A 12,148-nucleotide genomic window follows, 5' to 3' on the forward strand; every position below is an offset into this window, starting at 1 on the left:
AGACTTTATTTTTTTGTTCTGTGAGACATTCATATAGAAATATATTTAAATGTCAATGAAACCTTTTTTATACATCTCTGCCTACTCTGCCAGCAGTGACACGGCACGTACCAAATAGTTTGTAAGTGCTAAGTGAGCCCGATGTTGCATTTTCAGCTTTTCGACTTACCTACATCTCTCCTGCTCTGTGCAGCTCAGTTGATGGGAGGGCTGATCCACCTTCTCGCCCCACAAACGTTGCTCAGGCTGTGTCTGAGCAGAGCTGTTGCAGTCTGAGATAAGGACCAGCCCTGGTTTCCCAACCCTTGGAATCCCTTACCCCATGTTTGTTCCCATTAAGCAGGAGTCCTGCAGCTACACTGAATTCCTTCCCAGCAGCTGGAAGCTGAGTCTCACTCCGTTGCCCTCACAGGGACTTTGCAGTGCTGGATTCAGGATCACCCAGTACCTTGCCAGCCTGAGGGCCTCTGGTTTCTGTTGCCTTCGGTTCTCCCTGCTGGGACTGACAAGGATTGGAGTCTTTGTTCCTGCAGTGCAATTACAGCCATTCCCAAGGAACCCAATTTGCTTTTTCCCTCCTTCAGCTGTGCAGTACATAAGTGGAGTGATCTAACCAGCAATTTGCCCTAACATTTACATGCCTCAGTCATCCAGCTCTGAAAGGAAAAACAGCTTAATGAGGAAAGTGTTTAACATGCAGCTGAGAAAACTGTTCCCCTGAACTTCCAGCATTCTTTGGGAGCAGGAGAGTGATGCAAAACTCCCTCACATCTCCCCTTGCAGGGGAGCTGGGGCTGTGTTTGACTCATCCCCTGCTCTGGTACTGATAGATTTCCACTGTCAGTCCTCAACACTTGGGCAACAAGAACAAAACATTCTCTGTCACCAAACAGTGCTGATGGATTATTCTGTGATGGGAAGGGACAAAGGACAAGCCCTGCCTGGCACTTCTTAGCTCCAGTGGTTCCTTGGTGGCAGGGGCTCCCTTTCTCAGGTTTGGGGGGCAGGGAGGGCCTGTTTGGGGTAAAACAGCAGCACTGTCAGTTCTGATTCAGGAATTACCTTCCCAGGGACCAGCACCTCCTGCTCAGGCAGGGCAGGATGAGGCTATTTATAGCTGCAATGCTTAAGCTGTTGTTCCTGATTACCACAAACAGACAAGAGCTTTAATGTTCCACAACTGTTCCTCACACAGGAATTAGTAGCAGAGGCTTCACATTAACCTGTCCCCAGTCACTTCCTCCTACAGGCCTTCATGGACTTACAGGGTGAGCTTCTAAACACAGATCCACCATCCTGGCCAGCTCAGCTCCAGTTTATCAATTTGTCACAGTTCCACTCTACCCCTTATCAATTTAAATTCTTCCACGCCACTTCATTTCCTTGTGTCTGCAGCTCCACCACCACTCCAGAAGTGCTCTGTGTGTGTAATTAGCAAACTAACACTCTAGCCTAGTAGAAAAACATCTTCCTACACTGATACAGCTCCTAGGATGTGGTACAACCCTAACCCAGGCCCATTCCTGCAGCAATGACTCCTTAAGCATTTGCTTTCCCTGACGTCTCCTGGTTTTGTCTGGCGGTTCCTTTAATGCGTAGACGAGTGCAGATTTCTTCTGTGAAAACAGAGCAGCAAGATTTCTGCAAGAGAAAGGGGGAGAGAAAGCTGGGGGTGGGTTGTTCTGTGGATCCTCCTTTTCCATGTGCACGGCCTTGGGAGGGCTGGAGAACAGGAGCACCAAGGGGCACAGGTGCAGTTTCATTGTGTCTTTTCCTTGTCTAATGACTGAAGAACAGCCACCACTGAGAATAAACTCGTTATGGATCATTCACTGTCCTCTCTAACACCCAGACTAGTGCAATGCAGTTTGGCTGCCTTGGGATTACAGGGAATGTTACTTAATTTTTTTTTTTTGGGGGGTGGCCGGGTGCTAGGGCTTTATTTTACTTTTATTGTATTTCTGCTGTTCAGGCTACAAACCCATCCCAACAGCCCAAGCTGGGAACTTTTGCTGCTTTAAGGAGTAACTGCACAGCTTCCCCTCAGCCCTGCCCCACTGCACAGCTTTCCTTAGGAAAACCAAGGTCAGGGTGGAAATGCTGGGGCCTGGCTGGCGCAAGAGGGACAGGACAGGGGAAGCAGGACAGGAGCTGGGGCCAGAACAGGGCCCACCTTGGTGGAAGGAGGGACAGGGGGAGGCAGGACAGGAGCTGGGGCCCACCTTGGTGGAAGGAGGGGCACGGGGAGGCAGGACAGGAGCTGGGGCCCACCTTGGTGAAAGGAGGGACACGGGGAGCAGGACAGGAGCTGGGGCCCACCTTGGTGGAAGGAGGGGCACGGGGAGGCAGGACAGGAGCTGGGGCCCACCTTGGTGAAAGGAGGGACACGGGGAGCAGGACAGGAGCTGGGGCCCACCTTGGTGGAAGGAGGGACACGGGGAGCAGGACAGGAGCTGGGGCCCACCTTGGTGGAAGGAGGGGCACGGGGAGGCAGGACAGGAGCTGGGGCCCACCTTGGTGAAAGGAGGGACACGGGGAGGCAGGACAGGAGCTGGGGCCCACCTTGGTGGAAGGAGGGGCACGGGGAGCAGGACAGGAGCTGGGGCCCACCTTGGTGGAAGGAGGGACACGGGGAGCAGGACAGGAGCTGGGGCCCACCTTGGTGAAAGGAGGGACACGGGGAGCAGGACAGGAGCTGGGGCCCACCTTGGTGGAAGGAGGGGCACGGGGAGGCAGGACAGGAGCTGGGGCCCACCTTGGTGAAAGGAGGGACACGGGGAGCAGGACAGGAGCTGGGGCCCACCTTGGTGGAAGGAGGGGCACGGGGAGGCAGGACAGGAGCTGGGGCCCACCTTGGCGTGCGCGGCCGCGCGGCGGCTGCTGCTGGAGAGCTCGGCCAGCGCCGCGAGGATGCCGAGGGCGAGGCCGATGCCCAGGGTGAGGAAGAGCCCCCCCAGCGCCGGCGGCTCCAGGGGCCCCCAGCGGTCCCGGCTCTGCCGCAGGCAGCTGCTCTCCCACCACTTGTTCCGCAGGTAATCCAGGTCGCCCGACTCGCGCAGCTTGAGGACGGCGATGGACAGAGGCTTGGTCCAGGGGGATGCTGGGCAGTGGGAGAGGGAGAGAGAGGAGGATGGGAGAGCTCCCAGCCATGGTTTGGCTGCACATTGTTAATGGGTGTGGGGTCGGGTGTCACTGAACACAACAGCCCCTGCCAAGGGCTTTTCCTGGCTAAAAACAGGGCTTTTCCTCTGTCCTGTCCACAGAGGGGGTAACACCTGTGGGATAAGGGCAGAGCGAGGGTGCTTAGGGAAGGACATGAGCAAACTGTCCCCTGCTCATTGCCTTACGGGATCTGCATTCCTGGGGCCAGGGACACCCCTGGGAGATGGAATATTTATGGATTAGAGTTCAAAGCAAGAGCCAGTGAGTGCCAGTGATAATTCCCCACAGAACAGGGACCCTGCAGCTTTTTCAGTCTGGTCACCCTTGTCAGCAGTGTTGGCTCTGGCCCCTTGCTCTCTCCCTGCTCCTGCAGCCCCCTGCCATCCCAGGGAGGAGCGGGACAGAAGAGGAGCACAGGGACTCACCCTGGGTGGTGGCGATGCCGAAGCCCCGGGCCCCGATGACCTCGGGGGCCCTGATGAGGTTGCAGTGGCGGGCGGCCGCCAGGTCCTGCGAGATGGACTCGCCGATGAAGGCGTAGTTGGAGTCCATCACGCGCTGCACGGCCTCCTGGTAGGTCTTGACCAGAACGTGCTCCCGCCTCTTCTCCATGTACTCATAGATCATCTGGTGGATGGGGTTCTTGGAGTTCTGCAGCCCAAAAATCCCAAGTGTCAAACTCAAGTGTGAGACAACACCAAAAAAATAAAACTCTGCCTGTATGTGCAAGGGTTGTAAAGCAATTTAGAGAAGAGCACTTAAAGCATGTGTGAACCCCTGCAAGCACAGATTGTCCCCAACACCCGGGACAGGCATCACACAGGGGTACAAGTGTCATAGATGGCACCTGCTGCTTGAGGTACACACAAGAGTACAGAGATTTTTAAAGAATACAGAATAAAAATAGAGTTCTGTGCCTGCCTTCCTGTGAGAAGAGGTGGAGGAAGGGGTGACCAGAACAATAACCATATTATTTGAAGTATTACAGGAAAACTGAGAGAGTCAACAATGATGAGGGTGTTGTAGGGGTTACAAGGCCTGAGCTGGGTGACTCAGCCCCAGCTCAGCAGTTCTACAGCCCCTGCGTGTGGGCACCACAAGATTCTCTGCACCTTGAAGTAGTAGAAAGTCGAGGAGCCCTCCAGTGTCCCAAACTCCAGATTCCTCTGCTTGACCAGGTCCTCAAAGGTCTGGATGGGGAGCTGCTCGCTGCCAGAGCTCAGCAGGGCCGTGAAGTTGGCGATGTAGGCGGCCAGCAGGGCCAGGGTGAAGAGCCACCAGACCACGGCGATGACGCGCACCGAGAGCGCCTGGGGCCGGGGGGTGGCACCTGCACCACAGGGAAACAATAAATCACAGTAAGGCACAGGGGAGGGGATGTGTGGCCAGAGACACACCAAGAACTGCAGATGCACCAGCCTGAGTGAGAGATTGCCTTTAAATAAAGGCAGACTGCAGACCCTGCCCTGTACACAGAGCCTGAGCCTGGAGAGCCCCACTGTGCTGGTGGGTGAGTGGCACCAACGCTGCAGTGCAGGGCTGGAGCAGCAGCAGTGGCCCAAAGCTACACAAACAACTCCTCTTTTCAAAGCAGCCAGGCCTGGTCAGCTGGGCATTGCCCAGAGCAGTGGTTACAGCAGAAAACATTTCCCAGCTGGAGGCAATCACATGTACAACCCCAGCAGGTCACACCTCCCCACACTGGTTTAATGCTCCAAGTGTCCCTACTGAGACACCTTTTCCCCCAAGAGCACATCACAGAAGTCACAGAAGAAGCTGGGTGTACCAGCAGTTTAAAAACCCTGCTGGAGCTGCTCTGGTGCATCCTCCCAGCTCACCTTGCAGGGCGAGTGCTCCTGCTCCAAACCAGAGGCTGTTCAGGAAGGTAAAGTGGTTCTCTTCATTCTTTGGCTCATTCCATTCACAGGGGCTCAGTCTGTGGGAAAATTACAGGATAAAACCAGACATTCAGAGGGAAAAAATAAAAATAATCCTCATCAAGAGATCTGGTGCTCCTCATGGGGAGATCCCACTCATAATGCTGGCTGAACCTGACAGGACTTAAGCTTTCTTAGCCCTTGTACTGGACCTGTACAGAGGGCTCCTCAAAGCAAAATGCTCCCTGGGACTTTCTAATCTCTTCATAGGTGAGAAATCCACTGACTTGAACACAATCTGTGAAACAAATGCGTTTGTACCTGGCAACAAGAAAGAGGCAGAAGCACGTGAGCAGATAAGCGAATAAAAGGGCTGTCCAGGTCTCCTTGCTGAAAGGAGACAGGAAGTGGAAGAAAGACATGTCCTGGGAGGCTGTGTCCTTCCGGAGCAGGATCCCAATCCCAGTCTGCAGGAAGGGCGTGGTGAAGGACACAACCTCTTCCCTGGCTGAGGTGACGGTCAGTGGAGCCACTGCAATGTCAGCTTCCTGCCAAGGAGACGAAAACCAATCAACCACCCAGCCCAGGGAACGTTTCAGTCCCTCAAATATTTCTGTCCCTCAAGCAGGTGCTTCCCTGGCTGAGTGGGCAGGCGTTGAAATGGCATCACTTCCCCAAGTCAACAGCCTTGGGATGTGAGCCCCAAGGAACAGGACAGGTTTCCTATGGAAATCACTGGAATGGAATTCCACCCAATGGAATCCTTCACAGTGAGGTGCTGGTTGGTATCTCGGGCTTCTGGCTTCCTTCTGCAGCAGGAGCCAGGCTGGGTTTGCTCACCCAGAACAAAAGGCTGCTCCTGTCTGAGTCTGGCTGAGAGCTGGGCACAGACTGAGCTCAGAGGGGCAAAGAGCTTTAATTGAAGTGTTCCCCACAAACTGCAGAACATCAGCCCCAGGGAATGCACCTGATGGGGTGAAATGTGCATTCAAGCAGCTCTTGAGGAGCCTGGGCATGGCCATTCTGAATGAAATGAGTCTCACCCAGGGGTTAAGCTCAGGGTAAGTTTTGCCAAGGTGTCTGCACAGTCTCACAAGCTACAGAGAAACACTGAGACAGACAAGTGCTGCCCTGGGAGTGCCTGGCTGTGACAGGGGTTTCCTGCTGTGGCTGCTGTCTCCTTGTGCCTTATTTCCATCTCTGTAGGCCAAACCCAACTCCAAGTCTTGCTGCTCATCAGTTCTACACTCCAGGCAGGAGAACCCCGAGTTCCTCAGTCCCTGAGCAAATCCTAAGGAAGCCCAAGAGCTGCTCCTGCTGTCCTGTCCGTGCAGAGTTGGTCAGGAACACAAACTGGGAGTTACCCGTCGGAGGATCTCCCCGATCATCCCGGTCCAGTTGCCGCCGGCAGCCACGGCTCCGTACTGGCCGTCCCCCACCACCTTCACCCGGTACTGGAAGCGCAGCATTCCCGCCAGGGCTCCCAGCAGCTCCATGCAGTATCCCTCCAGCTCCGCTCCCCGCACCATCACGTACGGATCCTCCTGTGGCAGAGGGACACGGACACAGCTGCAGCCTCCCACAGGGCACTGACGCCCAGGGGAGTTAAACCCGGCCTTGGCAAACCCTCCCCGTTACTCCTCTCCACGTTAATGCAGGGATAACACTTCCAGACTGGGAAGATATTCCCTGGAGTCATGAACCACCACCAGGGCAGCTGCATCCCGCAGGCACCACGGGAATGAGTGAAAATCTCTTCTCAGCCTAAAAGCCAAATACTTCTCATTTGGCCCATCACAGGCTGGGCAGGGCCCGACATCAGGATCAGAAAATTCACTGCTGCAGCTTCTCCTGAAAGTCCTGCTTGTCTGGGGCACCTGGTGATGCATTTGGGGGATTTTATAGCCTGGTTTTGTCCCTTGTGACCTTTACATTGTTCCCAAGTCAGGGCAGAAACAACACTCAGGGCACTGAGCCCCTCAGGTGTAGCTCAGCAGAGAGGCCTGGCTGCCTCCCCAGAGCACTGACACAGCCCTGTGCCCCCAGCCACAGCCCCCAAATCCTCCCACTGCCCACAGCTTGGCACCTCTCCACCCCTGAGCCAGCCCCAAAACACTGCGAGGAACGGGGACATCACTGTCAAAGCCAGTCCAAACCACCTGCACATAAATGGGTGGGATACAAAAGGCAAAGAGCAGCTCCAGCTGTGCCCTGCCGCTGTCACGGCCTTACCAGGATCGTTGTGACAGTCAGGGTTGGAAGACCCTCGGCTGCTCCCCGTGAGTCTGTGCCCTGCAAAGCAGAACATGAAGGAACAGTTGGATTTCGAAGTCCCAGGCGTGGCCCCACCAGGCTGGGCCTTACCTGGGAGGTGCAGGGGGTGTGCCTGTGTTAAACCCAGCCCTAAACCTGCCCCGTGAGCTGCAGTGACTGCTGCTGTTTCCTAACTAATTAATAAATCACAGCCTTTCACTTTATTGCCTGGTGCAAACAAAAATCGCTTCAAACGCTGCTGCAGTTCCTCAGATGGTGTGCACAGCCTTCCCAAGAGACCAATTCGTGCTGCAGACAAAAGAATTAGCAGCCAATTAAGGTCTCATTAGAGAGCAATTCCAGGAGACACAGAACAGTTGGAAACCTGAGAGGAGGAGGAGAGGAAAACGTGGATTCACTTCTGTGAATTAAAGATACATCCTCCAATTTCACAGAGTCACCCAGCTCGAGAGGATTCCTCATCAGAGCCACTTCAGGGCAATTTCAGCTTTTGCCAGTGAAAGGTCAAATTCTATGAGGTTTGTTGGTCTTAAACGTATCTGCTTATTGTAAAATTACAGGGTGATTTTTCTAGACAGAGAGACAGGATGTGTACATGTGTGTGTGAATATAAAAATATATTTATCCAGTACAAGATCTGCCAAAGAAGCTCCAGTCCTTCCAGGAGCCAAATGATCTTGGTTTAATTCTCTCTGTGCAATGGAAGGGTTTGAGGGATGAGCTTTGTCTTGGAAGCTGTGATCACAAGCTCCCCAACTCTACCAGCCATAGAGAGGGCTACTGGCAGGTTCTTCCCTGGGGCACGACTGAATTTTGAGCTCTGGACAAAAAATTCAGTTAAAAAAACCCACAAAAACAAACAAACAAACGAGCAAAAACCCAGCCAGCCATGAACAGTGTACTTAAAAGAATAACTCTCCACAGATTAAAATCATTGCACTCTGACCACTGCTTCTGAATTTAAAATGTAAGATCATCTGCCCTATGCCTTCATGCACTAATGAACTCAAACATACCTTACTCACAGCATCATCATTCCTCCCAGCTCCTGGAAAAATACAACAACAAAATCAGATTTGTGTGGGGCTTGTATTTACAGCTCCTCAAAAGTGGCATTTCATGCCCTCATTTCACAGCGCACTGAAATAATCAGAACGATCACCCTCAACTCCCGAACTCCCTTTGTTTCCTCCCCCGGAGGAACAAACAAAGGGAGGCAGAGTGGGGCTGCAGGAGGTTCTGTCACTTCATGATGTCACTTAATGTCACTCACCCTCCGAGGGATGGATCCTGCACAGCCAATCGATCCCTGAGGAGGGGCAGCACCAGCTCTGCTGCTTCCTCACACAGCCAAGATTTGCCCCCATCCTGCCAAGCCCCATCTTCCCCTGAGAAGCCCCCTGAACAGCCTAAAGTTCCTCACCACCCACTTCCCAGACACTGTTTTTTCCTACTCTTCCTTTCCCCCCTACTGCTGACAGGTTCTCCATCTGACATGCAGAATTAAAACCACAATTTTGTCAATATATGGCTCATTAATTGCCCAGAATAAGTTTTTCTAGAATCTGCTTAGCACTGCTCCTTGGAATCAGAGAATTCACAGCGCAAAAGCCAAAAATCCCTCAAGGTTAACCAAAAAATGCAGGGTGTTTTCACTCTTTCAAGCAAAAGCTGCGAGTTTTTCACTAAATATAACAGCATATTCATTCATTATGTATTTATTATTCCTTCTTTGGTGCTGCATCTTCTGGCCTTGTGCTGAACTCCACATTATTGTAAAACAAAACCTGTTTTTTCCCTCTCCACCACAGTTCTCCGTGGGGGCTGGAAACCTTCACAAAGGAGTTCTCTTGTCTCCCTTTAGAAACCCTTTAAAGCCAGCAGCAGGATTTGGAGGCCCCTTTCTGAGGGCCTGTGGGGTTCCTTGGAAGCCAGCAGAGCGTTCTGAGGGCTCCAGCTCCCAGCTCAAAGCCCCTTTGTGAGCCCTCCTGAAAGGCCCAGGGGCGATGGGGCTGCAGCACCAACCCCAGGTCAGGGCAGTGACACTTCCCAGCAGCGAGGCCCCGTCCTGGGAATCCTCCTGAGAGGCTGCAGGAGCACAGGACAAAGGGAAGGGCTCATCCCTCCCTTCCCCGTAGGTTGGTGGCTGCAGGAAGCGACTGTGGCTGCAAAAATCAGCTTTTCCTTTGCTCCTGCTACTTTGAGCTTGCCCTTCTTTGCTCCTGCTGAACTCCTGGGGAAAAGGCTCCTGGCACTGGTCAGGACTGGCCACCTCACCTCAGTTTTCTCCCCCATCCTCAGCACATCTTGCTGCAGCTCAAGGGACCATAAACTCAAAGAAGTGCAGCTTTAACCACAATAACCACACCTAAACCCACCCTTTTTCTTGGCTTTTTCATCTCCCCTGTCTCTGCCATCTGGTTTTCAACTGGAGCAGCAAAGCCACTTGGTGACATCAAAGCCCCTTGGAAGCAGCACTCACAAAGCCAGTCACAAGGTGAGCCCTGGGGAATCTCTTAATAACCCATTTGAAAGCAAATTCTGAGATTAAGATAAAATCCTGCAAGCACTGGCAGGTAAAAACTGAACAAATTAATATTCTGAAGAACAAAACCAGATTTGGGTGCAGCCAACACTTCGGGATCATTTTCCTCACCTGCCTGGCTTGATTCCCTCAGGAGCAGCACAGCTGTAACCACACAGATCGTGAGGTGAAGACCTTTCTCCATTGGAGCAGAGATTCCTGCTGTTCTAAAGGAACCTTCCTGCTGGAGGTGAAAGGCAAGCAGTTAAACCTGGTTTTACAGTTCCTCATCACTGGCTGAGATCAGTTTGTCCTGGATTTTCTGCAGCTTTTTCTGTAGGGCCACGATTCCAAACAAAGTCTCCAGCTGAAAACAGTCACTGCAGAGCTCAGCCAGAACAAATACTAAAGAAAGGCTCTGGTGAAGTCCTCACTGCAGCAAAAAGCATGTGACAAACCTAAAAAAGGGGATTTACCCACTGGTGGTTCTCTCCCTGTGGGTTCTTCCCCAGGGAAAGGAGGGGAGAGGAAGCAGCAGCAATATTTTTAATTGTATTTGTTGTCCAAGTGTCAAACAAGATTCAGGACACCATTATTACACCAGAAACTTAAAAAAACAAATTAAAAATGCCCAAGAAAACTTACCATTTATGAGAGTGTGTAGGCAAAAATATACTACACGTGGCATTACTTGCTGCTGACTGATGCTCAGAAAACACTGGATTATTTATTTTACCTCATCAGCTTTTAGGAAATCTCCCCAGTCTTGCAACTCCCATGAAAACTCTTGGCATTACAGCTCAGTACTTTCCCTCACTCCTTTCCCCTGTGTTTTTCACCTCATGGGAGAAATAACTGAAACCTCCACAGAAAATTCTTTCCGGGTTAAATTTCAAAGCTGATATTGTTGGTGCTGCTGTTAAAAAATGCTTCCAGATGGGAATATTTGGATCGTTGTGAAAGGACAGAGGAGATCTGAGCTACGGATCAGCCAACACTGACTTTATTCTACAACTACTTTTTAGCAAAGTGGTTGTCAGAGCAGCTGCATCACCCACTGGGGAAAATAAAAGAAAAGAAGCAGCAGCCTTCAGGCTGAGCCAGACAGGAGCTGCACTTTTCCTGGTAGGTTTAACCTGTCAATTCCTGCTCCTTTTCCCTTCCAATGCAACAAAATCATCTTCGTTTCAAGTGGCCTCCTTTAAAAAAACCCCAAACTAATCAGAGCTGGTAAGACATTGCTGGCATCACCTTGAAAAGAAAGTTGTTAAACACACTGCTTGATTATCTAAGAGCACAAATAGGGTGTAAAGCTGGGTAAAAAAGCCAGCAAGGAGGCTGCGGCACCAGGCTTTGCCAGAACCAGAGCGCAAATTGAAAGCAGTTCCTCACTTACAGCGACTCCCTTGGCCCGTCTGTCCCGTCCGGGCGTCTGTGCAGGAGCAGCTCGGGATGCCCGGCACAGGAGGAGTGGGAATCCCACAGACTCGGGCATCCAGTGCTGGGTTAAATACCCGAGGGAGGAGGAGGAGTGGCCTCCGAACGTGCCAGCTCGGACCGGGGGCACCTGGAGCTTTGCCGAAGGGGGAGACCACACCAAAGGACAGGCTTTGGAAGCTGCTGAGTCCAGCAGCTGGGTGCTACATCAAGGCTCACAAAATTCTATTACTGGCCCGTGGTGTTCCTGTAAAATTCCTCCCTCTGGAACTGTCCCCGGCAGCCGTGCCCATTTTCCTGCCTGTTGATCACGCAGATAAAATCAGCTTAGAAAGACACAACCGAATGTTCATTATCAGTGTGATAGTGAATGCCAGGCTGGAGGAATACAGACCACAAATGCCATGCCCAGCCGTGTGCAATACACTGCTTGTGACTCTGGATTTCGGATCTTACAGCTTAATGAACTGAAACCCACATACAGGAGTCTGCAGATGCACAGGAAGAGCAAATGAATGAAGAGCAAAACTGTGACCTTCTGCTGACTGAAATTCCAAATAATTCTTAAATGCTGGAGTAAATTCCACTCATAGGAATTAATAAATACATGATGAATGGTCTTATGTAGTGTCACAAAACAAGCTCTAAAGGTGGTTGCTACTAATTTGGAAGGAAGAGGGCAAAATTAACATGCACCCTAATGAGTTAAATCCGGACACTGTTGGTTAAAAATCTGAACAAAGATAAATGTTTTGAACTGCTACACGATGCTGCCTCCTGTGAGGTGCATTAGCAAGTATTGCTTAATCAATTAAAGATGAAAATAATCTGATTATGTGACTTAGTCTTTGAGAAGACACAAATAGGCCTTTTA

At 51.7% G+C, this 12,148-nt stretch overlaps 1 protein-coding gene across 4 annotated transcripts; it reads right to left on the reverse strand.

Moving 5' to 3' along the window:
- Nucleotides 1-25: 25 nt before the first annotated feature.
- On the reverse strand, nucleotides 26-11,327 carry LOC138121294 (probable glutamate receptor). 4 transcript variants are annotated; one of them, XM_069034669.1, is made up of 11 exons: nucleotides 11,234-11,327; nucleotides 9,970-10,081; nucleotides 8,330-8,361; nucleotides 7,272-7,331; nucleotides 6,404-6,583; nucleotides 5,361-5,587; nucleotides 5,001-5,098; nucleotides 4,275-4,492; nucleotides 3,588-3,813; nucleotides 2,853-3,100; nucleotides 26-1,641 (listed from the first exon to the last, which is right to left on the reverse strand). In XM_069034669.1, the coding sequence occupies exons 2-11, from the start codon at nucleotides 10,040-10,042 to the stop codon at nucleotides 1,540-1,542; spliced, it is 1,464 nt and encodes a 487-aa protein (XP_068890770.1). In that variant the 5' UTR covers nucleotides 10,043-10,081; nucleotides 11,234-11,327; the 3' UTR covers nucleotides 26-1,539. The 4 variants fall into 4 exon arrangements, with proteins under 4 accessions (XP_068890770.1, XP_068890771.1, XP_068890772.1 ...); XM_069034670.1 differs by having other exon boundaries at nucleotides 9,970-10,078; nucleotides 11,234-11,306; XM_069034671.1 differs by having other exon boundaries at nucleotides 8,339-8,361; nucleotides 11,234-11,302.
- Nucleotides 11,328-12,148: the final 821 nt, after the last annotated feature.

The sequence above is a fragment of the Aphelocoma coerulescens genome, chromosome 21 (genome assembly GCF_041296385.1).
Source record: "Aphelocoma coerulescens isolate FSJ_1873_10779 chromosome 21, UR_Acoe_1.0, whole genome shotgun sequence".
Taxonomy (NCBI): domain Eukaryota; kingdom Metazoa; phylum Chordata; class Aves; order Passeriformes; family Corvidae; genus Aphelocoma; species Aphelocoma coerulescens.